Here is a 19699-nt window from a genome sequence, read left to right on the forward strand (position 1 = left end):
GCACCAGAACATTAGTTGGTCTCTCTCTTTATTCTCTACTCTTTTTAATATAAGCTTTATACTGGTCACTGCCAGATTAATCTTTCCAAAGCACCAATTTAATATTTTAGCTTAAATTCCACTTTTCAATAAATGTTTAGTGATAGCTATTTGTGTAAGTATTTTTCTAGTCACTTCAGGATACAAAGATATATAAATTCTTTATGGGCTCCCTATTTCTTCTAGAATAAATGAAAAGTCTTTTCTTGATTTTACAAACTTGTTTCTAACCACTTTTTCAGGTTTATTTCACATTATTCCCCTGTAAACATCAAACTGAACTACTTACTAACCATTCCCCAAGACTTAGCATGCCATCTCCTAGAAACATGAGAAGGCATGGTCATCTTCCATAGAGGGAAAGCACTCAGTCCTCATCTCCATCTTTCAGAATTCTTATCTTTCCCCAATACTTAGCTTAGGTGCCACTTAGTCTGGGAAACCTTTCCCAATACCACTAGCTGAAAGTGTCCTTTTCCTTCTCAAATTTTCCTAAAGTACTTTGACTACATCATTCCTTTTCCTTTACCACTCTTTACCTTTTATTATATTTATGCAATTACATTAATTTATCGTTGTCAGCAGACATTTATTAAACCCCTATGATAAGCCAGGCACTGTCCAAGGCACTAGGGATAAAAAGATGAATTCTTCTTTCCCCCCAGAAATTTACATTTATACAGGAGTAAATGACATCCACATATAAATAAATAAAATTGAGGAAGGCACTAGCTTCTGGGGGAAAGTAAGAATGACCTTGTGAAGGAGGTGGTGCTTGAACTGAGTTTTTAAAGAAAATCAGAAACGCTGCATATATAAAGGAAATGCAGTCCAGGAGTGTGGCAAAATCTGGACAAAGCCAAGGTGATGGGAAGTGGAATGTTATGTTTAAGAAATAGAAAGTAGGTAAGTTTAGCTGGATTGGAGGTGAGTGAAAGGGAATGCCTTGGGATAGAGTCAAACAGACTGAAGGGCTTTCAATGACAATCAGAGAATTTTGTATTTTATGCTAAAAGCAGTAAAGAGAGCCGATTATTTCTAAATGTAATAGTCCCTGAGGACCATGTCATTTCTAATCCTTGTATCTCTAGTGTCCAGAAAAATGCCTTAATATAGAAAGCACTTAGAAAGTACTTGCTGAATGATGAATTTAAAGCATAATCCTCACCAACTAGTAGCTTATTCATTCAGTGGGCCCCTATTTTTAATAAGCTCAATCTAAACTGTTCTTTAACCACAAGTTCAAGATGGCCTAGGTCTAGAAGAGGTTTGCAATTTTATTCCCAATAAAAGCCCAGCCCCAGTTGTTCCTGTTGTCTCCTAACATACTATATATATTCTCACTCTGGACATTCCTATTTCTTCTGTACCTTTCCCCACCAATCCCCATCTTTCTGTGGAAAGCTTATTTTTACTCCCATTTTATAGTTGAGGAAACTGAGGCAGAAAGTGATTAAGTGAAGTTTAATAATCCTTCAGAACCCAACTTCTCTAACCCGACTACTCATTCAATAGTGAGCTCCAGCTAAAGAAATCTTATAACATTCATTGTCTACCTATCTTGTTTGGCATTTATCATATACTACTTCCTAATTGTTTATCATCTTCTTCTGTGTATAGATATTCATGATAACAATAGCTTGTAATTATATAGTACTTTTAAAGTTTGCAGAGTATTTCATACACATTATCTCATTTGACCTTCACACCAACCTGTGAGATAGGTATTACTATTGTTTCCATTTATGAAATGAGGGGAGTGATGTTGATGGAGGTTAATAAATTTTCCCAGAGACCCATAGCTTATAGATATATGAGGAAACATTTGAATTCAGATCTTTCTGTTTCCAAGTCCAGCATTCTAAACATCATGATGCTTGTTTACACAGAGGTAGTTAGATAAAACATTTTCTTATTCTTCTTTGAATCCTCCAGAGTACAATGCACCACCTTTCATAGAGTAGGTTCTCTGATGCTATCTGATTCTATTTTCAATTCAGTACAGTTCTATTCTTTGTATTGAATTACAAGCTGTTATACCATGATGCCAAGCTGGTAACCACAGAATCACTGAATCACAGAATCTCAAACTGGCAGGGTCCTCAGAGGTCATATAGTTGAACTCATACCTGAATGAGAATTCTTTATCTAACATAGTCATCCAGATTGAAAAACTCAGTGGAAAGGAAGTCAACCATTGGCCAAATTAAATCATTATATTTTGAAGCCAGAATTCCAAGGCTCAAGTCTTATTATCCCCTAATAATTAGAGTGACCATCAGCAAGTTTCTGTCTCAATTCTTCCATATGTAAAATAGATATAAGACATAATACTTTTCCTTTTCCTACTTTGCCTATGAGATCACAATTTGACTGTTTGTTACAAGTACTATGTAATGTCATGGTATGGATAACATCATGATACAGAGCTATCTTAATGGTGAGTATTTTAGTCTTGGCTTAGTGGCTAATTAATTATACAAGTTACTTGTCAGTATCCTCATTCATGTAATAAAGATTTTTAGGGTTTCTAGCTTTAAAAGTTTATGATTCTAAACAACAAATATTATTTTTATCATTATTCAAACTTTAATCATTTCAAAAACATAATACCTGTCTGAGTATATGATCTTTTAACTTTCAAAGGTAATGCACCATTATATGGAATTACCCTCTTTTTTAGCTATTATTTCAAGGTCTTTCCCTTTGATGACTAGTAATAGACCTTTGATCTTGACTCAGAAAGTCACCATGTCTATAGCTTATCATGGAAGGGGTAGGAAGGATGCTGATGGTGGCCTCCAGGTGTCTAAAGGATAAGATTCCCTCTCTAACTTAAAAGTGATGAAATTCAAGCCAAAGATAAAATATTGTGGCAATCATTGGATAAACAGTGAACATTCTCAATGTCAGGTCACATGCCAAAATACACAGACAGGATATTTTACAACCTGAAGGGTAAATATAATGCATGGCAAGTTACATATAAGGCCTGCTTTTTACTGTGTTTCACTGAATAAATACTTTTTGCATAATCTCCAAACAAACTTTTTTGCCAATCCTCAAAGCATGGAACTATTCTGAATGTATATTTAACAAAAAAGAAAGATAAGCTTTAGTTATGTGTCTATAAGGATAGAAATGTAAATTTCTCTGTATCTGGGGATAGTAGGGTTCAGTAGGAAAAGATCTAAATTTAGACCTAGAAGATCTGTCTTATATCTCCCTTGGTGGCACAGTGTTTGGCACATAACTTATTAAGGAAATGTTTATTAAGGAAACATTACATATGTGATTTAGTGAATGAGGGAATATTTTGTGAAAGGTGCTATAGCAGTTAAAGAACTTTTCAAAGCCCAGTTCTGCTATATATCTTCTGTGTGTCCTTGAGTAAATCATTTAACCTCCATAGGTCTCAGTTTCCCCCTCTTTCCAAATGACCTCTAAGATTTTTTTTTCCTGGCTTTAAAGTCTATGGTCTTGCTTTGATGCAAGGTCACACAGCTAAGAATTTCTTAGGTAGGATTCAAACCCAGGTCTTCCCAACTATTAATCTATAATTTATCCAGGCTACTTTTCATGCTCAATGTGAATCTGCAATGTGCTTGGATCATATTAATTTGCTATTAAATATGGGTATTTGTGTGTGTGTGTGTGTGTGTGTGTGTGTGTGTGTGTGTGTCTGTGTGTGTGTGTATCAGGAGACTTGCCAGAAAGGCTGTGCTATTTATAAAAAGGTGAGTTTTCCATGTGAAAGGACTGTGCTATTCGGAGTCTTGGGGAAGATCACATACATAATAAGAGCTCTGTCCCCTGCTTTCCTGGCAGAATGGACACATACCTAAATCCCAGGCGCAGGAAATGTTTGCTGCCCAGTTTGGTCATGGCTTTCCTGGCCGTGTCATCTAGGTTTTGAGATCCTTCATCATTCACAGCCACTGAAAGGATCATGCCATCAGCCACTGTGTTCAAATACTGTGCCAGACGTTCACTTTCTCTCTTGGATTTGTAAGTATCAAACCTAAAAAAGAGAACAAAAGTTAGGACTCTGAGCAATGAGAAACATTTATGCAGGTCAATTCCAAATGTCCAGGAATTTATATTGTTATAGCTTATAGAACAGGAATGCACACTGTTCACTGATAACAAAAAAAAACTGAATTTTAAGGAATGCATAGTGAAAGACTTTTTTTAAACTTAGAAACTATTCATGGTCTCTTTCATATATGAGTATTCAGGTGGGGGGGGGGGGGACTCTTATTTCCAATGTCCAAAAGGGAAAAAAACTCTCCATTCCATTCCAATAAACTTTTTTTCAACTTATTTTTATTTTTTTTTTTGCAAGGCAATAGGGTTAAGTGACTTGCCCAACATCACACAGCTAGGTAATTATTAAGTGTTTGAGGTCAGATTTGAACTCAGGTCCTCCAACTCCAGGGCCAGTGCTCTATCCACTGTACCACCTAGCTGCCCCTCCAATGAACTTCTTGAGCCTAAATTAATAGAAAAATATTTTGTATTAGATTCAGGGGAAGCTAGGTAGTGTAGAGGATAGAATGCCAGAACTGGATTTAGGAAATCTCATCTTCCTGAATTCAAATCTATCCTCAGATACATATAGACTTAGCAAGTCACTTAAAGCTGTTTGCCTCCATTTCCTCATCTGTAAAATAAGATGGCAAAGACCACTCCAATATCTTTGCAAAGAGTCAGACATGATTGCACACTAAACAAACTCGATTCAGGAAACCTTATTCTACTCATAGTTCTAACACTAAGCTGAGGGGGCATGAGAAAGTCCCTTTACCTCCTGAGTCTCAGTTTTCTCCTCTGTGAAATGAGAATATTGGACTAGATGATCTCAAGAAGAAGTAGCCAGTTCTGACATCCTATTGTCCCCAGCATTATTATTTTTAGGAACACTGGAAACTTATCTTAAGAGGATAAATGAAGCATTTTATCACAATAGAGTCTCACTTAGAAAATGTTATGAAAAGAAAATCCATAAGGTTCTTGAAGTGATTTATAGAAAGTAGGACAGCAAAAGCAGAATCTAGGATCTTTGGCTATAAAATGGGATAATTTCATTTATAAGGAAGAACTCCTAGATGAGAAAATTTCCTCTTCCAGTGCAAGTTGGCAACTTATCTTAACAAAAAGAGTTGACCCAAACATTGGATAAGTGACTTGCCTAAGAGCATGCATTCCTGACTCTAAGACAGTTCATTATCCACTACTCCATGCTAAAGGAGAAGATAAAAAAGGTGAATATTCCAATATAATGTTTATCTTTAAATTTATACCCTAATCCAATCCTTTCTTAGCTCATGAGGATTTTTTTCTCCATTTTTCTCTACTTCTTTTTCTGCATCTTCAAAATATTCCTTTCTATTGGCTTATATTCCTCTGCCTTCAAGTTAGTTTAAGTCTGACCAACGGGGGTGAAAGGCCTTCATCTGACTTATTCTTCCTTTATTTAATAACCAATTAATTTACTTTTCACCCTGAAGACTCCTATAATTATATATCTAAAGCCAATTCTTCCCCCCTTATCATTCATTATTAGCTCTGTTAAAATTAATGTTTTGTAAAGTGAAAAGTTTAACTCAGAGTATTTTGTCCATTTTGGTACTTTGCTTGAAATTAGGGGACGGTGCCACCAGGTGGCAGCAGGTGCCTTATTCACATGAAAAGTCATAGATGCAATTTGCCAGAGATGGAAATAAGCTTATTTTTCTTTAAAAAAAAAAAAGACAAAAGAAAATAACAACAAAAACTCAATTCTTTTAAAATAAGTCAAGCAGTATTGTAGAATATTATGATAAAGAGAAATCTAAAAAGACCAAACTTTTAAAGAAAAAATATATATCATTTGGTACCTTTCTCCCTTGTCCTTATGGTCTTATCCCATTCATGATTAAAATACTTTAAAATGCTTCCTTTCTAACGCATCCTAGCTTTTCCCATGACTTTAGAACCTTTGAGAATTTTAGACTGGCATTAAAATATTGTCCCTCCATTTTCAGCCTCCTCAAAATCCCTCCTTTACCCAGTAGAAGTACAAGGTCAAATTTCTGCATATCACTGAAAACATAACAGTTCTCCCCAGTCAGAAAGAAGTAACTTTTTATATCCCTTTTTAAGAAAGAGAGCACTTTCTACCTCTTCCCAACAGATATTCTCCCCTATTAGATGGTAAAAGCATCTGGTAAAAGCAGGGTAATTCTCTTTTGTCTTTTGCTATATCTCTAGTACATTTTTTGATTGACTCACTGAGATTTTTACTATTGCTTATTTTAGTATTACTTTAATTCATTACTGGATGGTAAAAGAGATGCCTTACATTTATAAAGCACTTTGCAGCTTGCAAATTATTACCTCATATAGCATTCATTTTAAAAAACCATGAGAAAATGAGGTTGGGGAAAAAAGACTTGTCCAAGATCAAAAGGCAAAAGAGCAGTTATAACCTACCCTTTCTGCCTCCCTATTATGCCATGAAGATCATCTCTTGTATCATAAATTGCTTCTAAAGCAAACTGCTTTCTGAAAAACAAGTACCTTCTACTGAAGAATGTGACATTTTCACCATAGAACTTGGAAGAGTTTCATCAAAGCTTTTGTGACAACAATTTGCATTCTGCCCCCCATCACACTATAAAAACTGTATTCTCAAAGGTTACCAATGTCAGTCTTGCCAAATCACACAATACTGTACAGAGGCAAAGAATCATAAAGATCATTTCTAGCTTAATTTTCTAATTTGCACCTGAAACCCAGAGAAGTTAAAAGAGATAGAAATTAAGATTGAGATATCAAAGATCACTAATGTAACTAGGGGCTGAGCCAGGGATTTCATTTTGGTGGACTCACTACTACACTATGCTGCCTTCAATGACTTTTTTTCTTATGTCAATCAAGCAATAAAATAATTAAGCAACTGCTATGTGTAAGTGCTTGGAAAACAAAGAAAGGCAAAATACAGTCCCTGATCTCATAATCTAATGGGGCATATGCACAGACAATGCATAAAATGAACCTGACTAATAATAATTTAACATAGTTATACATGCATAGCTTATATTAGATTGCTCTCTAATAGGGGAGAGAGGAGGACAGCAAAACTCAAAATCTTACAAAAAATGATCGTTGAAAGCTATCTTTGCAGCTAGTTGGAAAAATAAATAAACAAATAAAAAGTTTTAAAAGAATCTGAAAAAGGGAGAAGGATATCCAGCATGGGGGCAAAATGAATTCCAGAGGAGTGCAACCATCCAGGTTAGCCAGATGGGAAATGATAAAATGATTGCCCTGGGTACCTTCCTTAAATGGAATGGTTCTCCATTGCCCATCCCTTCTACCTTCTCCATTCAGAGGAAGGGAGGAATCCGAGGAGCAAGGGATATAGAAGAGGTTGGTGTGAGTTTTAGAGTGCATATAATCTTAAAGGATTATGAGATTCCAGAAGACAAGATGAAATCCAGAAGATCATCCAGGTGAGAAATAGATGTGCTCATTTTGTTTAGCTTCTTCATCAATGGCATGCAACCTTAGTAATTAACTTTCTTTTCTTGAAACTCATTGACTTCCCTTATAATATCCCATTTCACAATGACTATTCTGATTCCCTTGCAGCCTCTCTCATTATTTCTCTTCTCATTTTCTCATCTGCTGTACCTGCTTTTATCATCTAACTGAATATTACAAGAAGTTTTATGCTTCATCTGCTCTTCTCCTTTTATGAAAACGGGTATCAAGACTATTTTTTCCCTTTGGACAATTTCTCCACTCCTTTCATCTTGCCCTGCTACCCCATCTACTTCAGGCAACTAAGTGGTACAGTGGATACCTCTGGAGACAGGAGGACCTGAATTCAAATCCTCAAATCTCAGACACTGTGTTTGTCACTCTGGGCAAATAATAGCCTGCGTCGGTTTCTTTAACTATCGATGAGAATTATAATAACACCTATCTCTCAGGGTTGGTATAAGGAGATAAATGAGATAAAGCACTTTGCATACCTTAAAGTACTACATAAATGTCAGTTATTATTATCATTTTATAAATGATTATGGCAAAAATCTTTGAATTCATTTTATTTATTGAAGTCTTTTCCCTCTCTTATATATCTTTATCCACTTTCTCCCATAGTAAATTGACTTTCTGATATTGGTTAGAATGTTCATCAAAATGGACACTTGAGCCACATGCATACTATCTGACTCTCTCTGCAGATCATAATTTTTTCTTAGACCCTTTTCATATCTAATGATTCCTTTAGAACCTTCTATTGGTTTAGGGAGGTCCAATTCCTCTCCCAATTTTGAAAAGTTTTCTCTTGGGCCTGTTAAATATACACCTCTGTTTCTCAATGCCCTATCCATATTTATATCATAAATAACAGTCAACTAAAGAGAAACTGATTAAGTGGCAACTCAGGAGCTTCTTGGGATAATAACTGAGTAACTGTCCTTTGCTCTATCTGGCCTCATTGGGAAATTCTTCTCTCTTGGTCTCATTCTCTCCTTTAAAAAAATTGTGTATTTTTCACTTACTCTACTTTCACTTTTTCTCCCTTCTGGAAGTAATTTCCATTTGACTCTGGGATTATTTTATTGTATCATTAAATCAAATGTTTCAGATCACTTCAACAATTTTCAGTTTTCTAAGAAAAACAAAATATGTAACTTGAGGTGATTTACTGACTATTAGAGGATTTATCAATACCATTTATAACTTTTACTAATTCACAATGATACCTAAAAATAGGGCAACTATATGAGTTCCTTGAGAGTAGAGACTTTTATTGTCTTCCTTTGCATTTCTATTGCTTAATAGAGTGCCTGCTCATAGTAGGTGCTTAATAAATTCTTGTTGATCTTACTTGACTTGATTTGACATGGGCAGAAGACAAGACTCTCATTTTTGACATTTGTTCATAGGCTGAGATCAGAGACTTGCTTAATGGGGTCCAAATAGATGTCACTGATGGGAGACACCTAGGGCTCTATTAAAAAAGGTTTACTGAGGCTGCCATATTAGGAGGTAGATACCACATGCCTTTGCTTAAGGAGAGCTGGATCATTAGATAAGTAACAAAAAACAAATGAAGTTGGAAGGGCACTGGATTTGGTGAAACAGAAGACTTGGGTTCAAGTTCCAACCTATGGCTTACTCTGGATTTCAATTCCCTGGTCTATAAAACAGGAAGAATAATTGTTGCAATCCTAGGTTTGTAGTGAGGAGAAAAAGAAATACTATATATGTCTTTGTAATGAGTAAGAAACACATTTGTAAGATATTGTGAGTGTTTCCATAGTACATTAAGTAAATAACTTCAAGATTGATTCCTAACAGCAGATAGGGAAATTGAGGCACACAGAAAACTTATGAGACTGCATGTCTTTGTGATGAAAATTGAACTCAAGTAAGAACATTCTTAACACTGAATTTAAGGTAAGGATGGGGCATTGTATAAAAAATAAATATTCAAGTAAACCATACCTGTCTGAATGAATGACTGTACCAAGTTTGGGATTAATGACATGAACAATGACACCACGATGGCCCCAGCTCCTTTCAAAGTAGTAACCTCCTTCATTCATCCCTCCCGGGTGGAGAGTCTTATTCAAAAAAGTCCAGGAGAGCTTCTTTTGTCCATGCATCTCCAGAGTTCCACCTTCACTTACTCCAATGTATTTTAGTCCATAGTAATGGTCAGACTCACTGCCATCATCAGCTCTAAGAGAAAAAACAACAGCCAAAACAAACTTGGATTTAACAATTAAATCATTAAGGAAATAAGCATTTACATAGCACCTACTATGTGTCAGGAATGTGCCAGGCACGTTTCCGAACTCATTTGATTCTCATAGTCTTGTGAGGCAGGTACTTTTACTATTATTTCTATTTTACACTTGGGGAAACTGAGGTGAACAAAGAGGTTTTTTTTTAAGTGACTTACTCAGGATCATTAAGAAATTATTCCAGGGACTTTCTGAGGAGCAAAGTATTGACTTGAAGGAAAGTACTCATATATGATATATTACTCTCAGAACATAAAATGTTTCCCACAGCTTAGTGAATGCGTCAAATAGTAGATAATCAATCAAAAGCATTTACAAAGTGCAAGGCACAATTTTGGGAATTTATCAGAAATGGAACTTCTGAGATAACTCTGGTACTAGATGTACCTTGGTTACCATGCATTCTGAATATAACACACGCAGCTAGGTGGTGCAGTGTCGAGTACCAGCCCTGGCATCAGGCAAACCTGAGCTCAAATTTGGCCTCAGAAACTTGACATTTAATAGTTGTATGATCTTGGGCAAGTCACTTAACCCTGATTGTCTCCCATCCAGGACCATCTCCAGTCATCCTGATTCATTTCTGGCCACTGGACCCAGATGACTCTGGAGGAGAAACTGAGACTGGTGACATTGCCCACTACCTTCTCACTCAAATCCAATTCTCCTGCTTGTCATGGTATCACCTCCCTTCTGTCATGGTGGTTTTTGAGAATGAAGGACAAACATCATCATCATCATAATTATGAATAGAATACAAGTTTAGTAGCACACAACTGTCATATGCTAAGGATTATGCCCTAGTTAAAGGGCTGATCTTCCAAGTGGAATGAAATTTCACTCCTTTAAATTTTGTCTTATTTTACTCCCAATTTTATGAAGCCCTTTTTAAAAATCCTGTTTTGATGATTCACTGTTGTATTGAAGTAATTCTGGGTTTTCAAAGGCTATAATTATAAAAATTGGATGAAATCTCTGGCAGGTCTCACTATGGTACAATGGAAAGAACTCTGACTTTGAGGTCAGAGGATCTACATTAAGATCCTTCCTCTGAAAACTACTACCAATGTGACTTTGAGTAAATTTCCTTGGTTTCCTCATTGTAAATTGAAGGGGTTAGAGAAATTGGCCTTCAATTTCCTTTCCAACTTTATCACTATGATCTTAAAATGTCCTCCAATATGGGTCTGATGAAAGATCATTGATCTGAACCCACCCAGTTAAATGTTAAATATTCATTGCCAGAAAGTTGGTATGAAAATGGCCTATTAAGGGTGGATGAGGTGATCCTTGGAGGAATGAACATAATGAAATAATGGGTATTTTGAATGACTGTAGTCTCCATAAATTAGACCATAATTGGAAGATACTAAAGAAGTATGGCACCTAAGGTTATAGAAATTAAAATTACTTGTGAATTACACATTTCTTCAGCATTACAGTGACTTACTTTAGAATAAAAGTTGCTTGTGAATTTAAATTATTTTATTTATTATATCTTTATCCTGGCACTGAGGTAGTGCCTACCATTTGATTGGTGTGTTTATGGGGTAGTTATTGATTGATTATTTGTTCGTCATCAGGCAAGAACTGTGATTTCTTTCTCTTTTATGTAAAACATTTCCATATAAGTCAAGAAGACTTAAATAAAAGAAAAAGAATGAAAGAAAGAGAAAACAGCATGCTTCAGTCTGTATTCATTCACTATCTGTTCATTCTCTGGAAAGATAGTATGCTACATCATTAGACCTTTAGAATTGTTTTGGATCATTTTATTACTGAGAATAAAGGCATTCATAGTTTTTCATTGATCAATATTGCTGTTTCTGTATACAATGTTCCCCTGGTTTTGGGAGTTATGACTTCTTTTATTACTAATCATGGCTTGAAAACTTAGGTTCTCAAATTTATGCCCCTATAGCATACATTTTGTTAGATCTCATTGATCTGAGAAGGTTTCGAGTATGAGCCAAGCAATCCCGCCCAAGAACAAAATTAGATATTGAGAGAGGCTCATCTTCTCATCTTTGGGGAAGTTAGGAGTTTAGTGGATAGAGGACCAGGAATCAGGAAGTCTGGGGCCAGGAAGAGCTGAGTTCAATTCCAGTATTGTGACTCTAGGCAAGTCACTTAACTTCTGTTTGCTTCAATTTCCTTAACTGTAAAAATGAGGATAACAATCGCATCCACCTCCAGGATTACTGTGAGGATTAAATGAGATCATAATTACCAAGTACTTCGCATAGGATCTGGCTTATTGTCAATACTCTACACACAGTTATGATTATTGTTATTATTGCTGTTGTTGTTAATCACCTCTGGTTCATCATCTGGATCAATGAATAAATTCCTACAAAATGAAGGAATTGTTGTCTGGGTTAATGGAGGAAATATCTGCAATGATGAAATTGTGGATTTTTCAAAGTATTGAGATATTGAAGACTTTTATAGCTGATCTCTCCCAAGCAGAAGGGAGCCCATCATATCTTTTTCAGAACTCTCCCTTAAATCCAATTTAAAATTGTAGTGCAGTCCAAGAAGTCTATTTACCTACCTTCCAAACAAGATGATACTGAAATTACTCTGGAAAAGGCACATCTCACTCCCAACATGCATTTCTCCGCCATTCTCAATAAGTATATGTCGAGTCCGCAAAACAATTGGCCCAGTGTTATCCTTAATAACTAGTTTTCCTAAACAAGAAGAAACAGGGTGACGTTTGAGCAGAAATGTGGGGAGATGAGCATAAAAGAAATTGAGAGCTGGAGGACACTTGAGAAGTCAATTAGTCCAACCCCTTCATTTTATAGGTGAGGAAACTAAGACCTAAGGCAATAAAATAAATTGCTGGAAACCTAAACTAGCAGCAAATGTGATCTTCTGGAAGAGAGTGCAGAAAGACATACTATGGCATGACTGTGAGCAAACTACTCCCCTCCCTGGACCTCAGTTTCCTTATTTGTAACAAGAGGGGGAGGTTGGACTGAATGACTTCTCAAGTACCTTCAAGATTTAAATGTAAGCTCTCAGGAATGTTCTCCCAAGAAGTATTTTTTCTCTTACTTGGTCTTACTTCCATTCCTCTTTTCTTTGGTTTAGACCTGTGATTTCATTAGTATTATAGATCTCCTGATTAAAAAAAAAACAAACTCCCTCTAACAGTGAAGATTAGCAACTTCTCTGTTATTTAAACCTTAAAGCAGGGCACTAATACACTCTATGACTTTTCTATGGTCACATCAAATGTATTGCAGACAGAAGTTGAAATAGAACTTTTTAATAAGAGGGTCATCATTATGCCTGGCTGCTATAACACCCTATAAGTAGCATCACATTTGTTTAATATGATTATTATCATCCACTTTGCTTGGAAGAGAAATTGTTTAGGAAGGAAATTACCAGACTCAGTAAGCATTTCACTAATGATTTATTTTTGCAAAACCTCCAACAAGGACAAGCTATAAACCAGTTCTGGACTGCACAGAGTTGATGATTAGCTCTGAGAACCAGCTGCTCTGATTGATAATAAACTGTTGCTAACTACATGTGTTATTTGTTCTATCTGAACACATGGCAGAAACTGTCCTAGTTCTCTATCTTATTAGAGGGAATATTAGGCAGGGAAGGAAAAGAGAGGAGGGGACTTGCTGAAGAATACTTTAAGCTTACCTCCATTTGTAATGTGGATGGAGTGGACTGTAGCTGAAGATATGAGCAAAAGTCTTCTGCCCTCACCAATGTGAACACGATGATTTTCATCATGGCCAGGGGCCCAGGGATGTAAGTCAGGGCTGTGGTCAGGACAGTTTGCTAATGCTCCTAGAAATGAAAGGAAGTTCTATTTATCCAGAATCCATAAAATACCAATTTCTTCTATATGGGCCTATCTTCAAAATGCTCAAAGTGCCTGGAGGGAAACCCTAATTCATCCTCACCACTCACCCCCACCCCCACAAAATGGGAGAAGCATCAGAATAATCCTCACTTTACAGATGGTAAATCTAACTCAAAAGAAGATACTTCCAATTTTCTAGGCAAGTTAAATGCTAGAACTAGAACCTATCTCACTTGTTTCTTAAGGATCCTTCTGTTCTTTGGAAAGTAATATTGGCCATAATGAAGATACTACTTCCCAAGCAGTTGTTTTTGTGTTATCATAAATTCCCAGATAATAACTTGTTGCAACATACTAGATTTCTAGTCAGGAATCTCCGGATTCAAATTTGACTTCAAAAATTTGCTAGCTGTGTCACTTAACCTCTATGTGCCTCACTCTCATTCGTAAAACCAGGGGGTTGGGCTTCATGTCCTCTGAGGCCAGCTCTAAATTCATGAGCTTTTGTTTCTGTGACTTCCTACTTCAGAGAGCATAGACAGAGAAGGTTGGAAGCAACTTGAGAAACAATAGCAATATATACTAATTATTTTAGCAGTGCACAAAATTCCTGTCCATAAATATTTGAACAATAGCCCTACACTAAGTAAAACAGGGACAGTAACAAGCTCATGGGTGAAAGGAATCACCTATAGGAACTTAGGGTTTGTTTTTTTAGTTTACTATAAGGAATAAAGCTTTTAAAGTTTCATATAAAATGTCAACTATGATTAATATTATTAAATCATCTACTTTCATTTTTCAGATGAAGAAAGTGAGGTCTAGAGATAGTTTCCATAGTTTGTTAGTCTATTCCCACAGTATTGGGACTAGAACCCAGGTCTGCTCAGTCTGGTTCTTTTGCCATGAATGACATAATTGCTTTGGAGACTAGGCTTTATTCATGACTTCCTCATGAATGCAGTCCCATTTAGTAAATGTGAATGTTGTAATTAAAAGATGTCCTTAAATAAATACTATATGTTGGACTCAGCCCTTTAGAATAAAGCAACTCTGTCCCTGATAGTGAAACTGATTGGATGATGTATTCTCCTTTTACTTTTTATTTTTTCTTTTAAAATAAATTTTATTGATGCCTTAATTTATATTTTAGTCATTTCTAAACATAAAGTCCATCCTCAAACCATGTCCCAAGCATCATATAATAATGCTTTCTCCTCCTAAACCTACACATACCTGACTTGAATTGAAAGATCACATTCAAGTCAAATCTATTATTCAATTTTTTTAGCATAGGAAACCCTTGGGGAAAAATTCATTCTAACAATTTAGTTTGGCAACATATTAATAAACTTTGCAACTTATTGCTATAAAAGTTGCCTAGATCATGAAAGGTTGTGAGTTCTCCAAGGACACACAGTCCATATGGATCAGAGAAAAGATTTGAAGCCAGGGTTTGTTTGTTTTTTGACTACTACTCCATGCTGACTCAATTTATATTGAACTCATTTCAAAAAGCATTTATTAAACTCATGCTAGTTGTAAGACCCTTTGGTAGGTGCTTGGGGATACAAAAACAAAATAATCATTGACCTCTAGAAACATCCATTCTATTAAGGAGATACAGGTGTGCACAGATAATAACTTCAAGCAAATTTGGTCAGGTAAAGTAGTACATCCCTATAGTTCCTGTCAAAGGAGGCTGATGCTAGAGGCTCTCTTGAGCTCAGGAGTTTTGGATGGCAGTAGGTTAAGTCAATCCAGTGGCTATACTAAATGTGGCATCAATAAGATGATACCCCAAGAATGGGGGACCACCAGATTGCCTATGGAGGTTTGAACTGGTACAGGTCAGAAAATAGAGCAGGTCAAAACCCCATATTGATATATTGATATATGGTGTGATTGGGTCTCTAAAGAGTAATGTGTATATATAGTCTGAGTATGGGCTGGAGGAGAGACAGAGAGAGAGAGAGAGAGAGAGAGAGAGAGAGAGAGAGAGAGAGAGAGAGAGAGAGAATCAAAATCCATTCTTCTATACTTAAACTTAATCACTGGACCTGATAGAATCATCAGCCTGGAAACCCTAGCTACCATTTAAGACTCAAATTATTTCATTAAGAGAAGGGAGTTTGGGGCAGCTAGGTGGTGTAGTGGATAGAGCACCAGCCCTGGAGTAGGAGGACCTGAGTTCAAATCCAGCCTCAGACACTTAATTACCTAGCTGTGTGGCCTTGGCCAAGTCACTTAACCTCATTGCCTTGCAAAATCCTAAAAAAAGGAGGGAGTTGAATTCAGGGGAAATTTAATGAAACATTTTCTGCTTTTGCAAATTCAGAGGGATTCATATTAGTGGTCATCAAATGGAAAATGCAGACTAGCTCAGCAGTGGGATCTTTATCTTAATGTAATAATATTGTCTTTCCAAATATGTGGCAAAGCTGCCAAGATGTGTTCGAGAAAATTATTTCTGTTGCAGTATCCAGAAGATGAGAAAAGTAAAGGGAAAAATGGCAAGAAATCCCAGGAACTATTTCTCCCCTAGGGAATTTGTGAAAAGAAAACTGACAATTCATAGTTTGACCTAAATCTGGACCGTACTCTTAGCTTGCTTTCAGTCTCATAAATAGAACTAGAGACCTGAACAATGCCCCAGAGAGGGATCTTCACATATCCCTTCTATCAAGACAGAACTGAGACAATTATCCAAAACCAATGAGTCACTGTTCATGTATATAGTATATATCCTGCCCCAGAGACAGTGTTTTTCATTCCAGATTCATTTAATCCTAACTCAGATAGTCAAAGAAGTTCCCCAACTATAATCTAGGAAGGAGAAGTTCAGACATGGCCCAGCAACTTGTAGGTCAAATGGGAAACTATTCTCAGATTAACCCATGAGGCTAATATGCTCCTATTTGTAAGGTTTAAGGAGAAGGCAAACAGCATCCATCTCTTATTCTATTCAGTCAGCCTTAACACCACAGATATTCCTGTTCCTCAAATATCCTTGACATTTTAGCTTTGAGTGGAAATTTTTTTTTTGTTTTGAGCCTTGATGCTTACCCTCCATCAGGGAAATTTGGTATTCCCGTTGCATGATTCAGATTCAGTGTTATTAAATGACTTCCAGGCATGGATCTGCAGCACATTTGGTGAAATATTTGTGGGGATTTCTGCCATTTTTTCAGGCCAGAGGTAGAGTAAAAAGGGTAATAGACTGAGAGTCTGGAGAGACTGATGTTCAGACTACTTCTGACAGGTCATAGCTGTGTGATCTTGGACAAGTTATTTTCTCATTTGCTAGATGAAGACATTAAATCTAAAACACTTCTCTCACAGGACTGATGGGAGGATCACATGAAATAATATATATATATATATAAATTCCTTTGCATACCTTAAAGCATAATGCAAACTTCAGTTATCAATAATAAAGTGACCTAAAAGTCTTAGTTAACTATTAAACTACAAAAGCTTCAAGTGCATTAAACTTTCAAGACACCATTTTAGACAAAGAATAGAGGTCAAGTTTTCATAACCTAGTTTCTGTTTATCTCTGGAATCTGAGATAGACTATGAGAAAGAGAGAGACAGACAGACAAACAGAGTCAAACAGAGACACAGTCAGAGACAGAGAATAAGACTGCTAGGAAGAGAAACAAAGACAGACAGAGACAGAGACAGACAGAGACAGAGACACAGAAGTGTGTGATGTGTTGTAGACATGAAGAGTTTGCTGTCCTTTTCACAGGATCTCAGAGTTCAAAGGAATTTCAGAGACTATTGAAATCAACTGAATCTGACCAATCCCTAATTTTAAAAGAACAAAGTGCCATTTTTAAGAAGCTTGAAATTCAAAAGCAAGAGAGAAACTCTCAATCCATCAAGAAATGATCAGGGAAGAATCTTATTTCTTCACCCCAAATACCAAAAAGAAATGAAGTTTTGAAGTTTTTGAAGAAATTTTGTTAAATCACATCAGCAGAGACTACATAAATCAGCCCAGTGATATTCTCAGTTAACTAAAGTTTCAAAGTTACTTGCTTCCATTTAAGTCACCAAAAAGAAGTTTAAAAATTTATGCAAATTGCATCAGCTATCCTCAATCCCTGAAATGAATTTCCATCTTCACTTCTCAGAATCCTAATCTCTTCACACCTCATTTCAGGTGCCAATTCTTGCATGATCCTTCCTAAAACAGGTATCCTTTCCACAGAGGTAGGGCCATTGGTACTCCCCCATGACCTAGAAAATCCAGTAAAAAATTTTAGCCCTGTCTTCATATGAAAGAAGTCTGAATTATTATGGCATTTAAAGATAAAATGTGTCATTATTATGTATTTCTGAGTTTCTACACATTTTCTGTGTTATCTGCTGGTCTTCGCATGTCATCTCTGGCTTCCACAAAATTCCCCAAAATTCCCTTTTTCTCATGCTGACCTGCACTACATTGGAATTGTAATGGGAAAGTTGAGATGTGGAAGGTATAGCTGTAATAAACGTTCTGTCCTTCCATTATCTTTGTACTATTCTTATTTGTCTACATATTATCTCATTAAATGAGAGTGCAAACAGAGTGCTTGGTATATAATAGGTAATTAATAAATTCAAGACAGTTGTATGTCTCAGGAGGCTGTACATGGGTAAGGCAGAAACATCTGATGTTAGGCAAGAGGCCACAGGTCAAACAAGTCAGTGATTAGATCAAGAAAGTTGACAGAGGCTCAGACCTTTAGAATTCTAGGGAGAGGTAGGAGGTAGAGACAAAACAGGCACATAGCACATATCCTAGAGATCCAGAAGCAGGTGACAGAGAAGTAGCCCAGAGGGACTTCTTCTCTTCCCTTTCCACACATGTCATATCTTGACCACCCCATAACCTCAGTGGAATGAAGGACTCCTTTAGAGAAGAAAATGGTTTTTTTGTCTTTATATATCTGGGCCTGGTCCCCTGCAGGTAATAGGTGCTTAATGAATGTTTGTAGAATCATAGAATTTTAGGTGACAGGGATCTCAGCAAACCATTCCCAACAAGGGATCTTGCAGCCTCTCCTTCAAAGATTTCCAATGAAGAGATGCTCATTGCATCTGGAGGCAGCCCATTTCTTCTTTGGTCAGTATTAAATACTCTTGACATCAGGTCCAAATTTGTCTCTTAGCAACTCCCACCAATTGCTCCTGGTTCTGCCATCTGGGGCCAAACAATATCCAATCTCTCTTCCACATTGTACTTTAATTCAAAGGCTTGAATTGCATTCATATGCACTCCACAATGCATTACCATGTTCTATCTGTAGCTCTCTGATGTTATAAGGATTATAAGTGACAATATGAGAAAAACACATTGAACTTATTGAAGAAAACCATCACTTCTAAACTTGAAGACAATGATAGTAAATGAGACAGAAAATTGTTTTTTGTAAATCTTCATCAACATTTAAAATGTACTTTCCTTTACAAACTTTGATTCTAAACTTGATTTTTATTGATTGTATCAATTGATTTTGTCTTTTGACTCACAAAATATTCTACTTTTGCTCTGAGACATTAAATGAAACTGAAGGGGATAAGTTGGATATATTTGAGCTGCCTAATCATTCTCTCTAGTAACTTCAGCAATGGGCTCCTTTCTCCCACTGGAATAATTGGCCTGGATGCCTGACCCCATATCACCTTCAGTTCTCAAATTGATAATTCCAGATTTGGTGACAAATCTGGTCCCAGGGTAATAGGAATAAAAGTAGGCATGATTTCAGAGATCAAACAATTGTATTCTGGTTGTGATTTCAAACCTAGAATACTCATTTCCAGAGATAGGGCTCCAATTTTACTCCACTGTTCCTGAATCCCTTCCTTGAAATATTTAATAGCCCAGGTCACAAGAAACTAGAATCCCACCTAATTCCCAGGTCCTCTGGGCTACTTCTCTGTCACCTGCATCTGGATCTCTAGGATGTGTGCTATGTGCCTGTTTTGTCTCTACCTCCTACCTCTCCCTAGAATTCTAAAGGTCTGA

General features: G+C 36.4%; 1 protein-coding gene across 3 annotated transcripts in view; it reads right to left on the minus strand.

Annotated features, from left to right (window-relative positions):
- The window catches only part of CEMIP (cell migration inducing hyaluronidase 1), a 230394-nt gene that overhangs the window by 86673 nt on the left and 124022 nt on the right, over positions 1 to 19699 (minus strand). For all 3 annotated transcript variants that reach the window (XM_074234002.1, XM_074234001.1, XM_074234000.1), the window contains 4 exons: positions 13515 to 13664; positions 12400 to 12538; positions 9544 to 9780; positions 3881 to 4060 (listed from right to left, as the gene is read on the minus strand). In XM_074234002.1, the coding sequence (XP_074090103.1) occupies positions 3881 to 4060; positions 9544 to 9780; positions 12400 to 12538; positions 13515 to 13664 (706 nt within the window). The remainder of the gene's footprint in view (positions 1 to 3880; positions 4061 to 9543; positions 9781 to 12399; positions 12539 to 13514; positions 13665 to 19699) is intronic.

This window comes from Macrotis lagotis, chromosome 4 (assembly GCF_037893015.1).
Source record: "Macrotis lagotis isolate mMagLag1 chromosome 4, bilby.v1.9.chrom.fasta, whole genome shotgun sequence".
Lineage (NCBI taxonomy): Eukaryota > Metazoa > Chordata > Mammalia > Peramelemorphia > Peramelidae > Macrotis > Macrotis lagotis.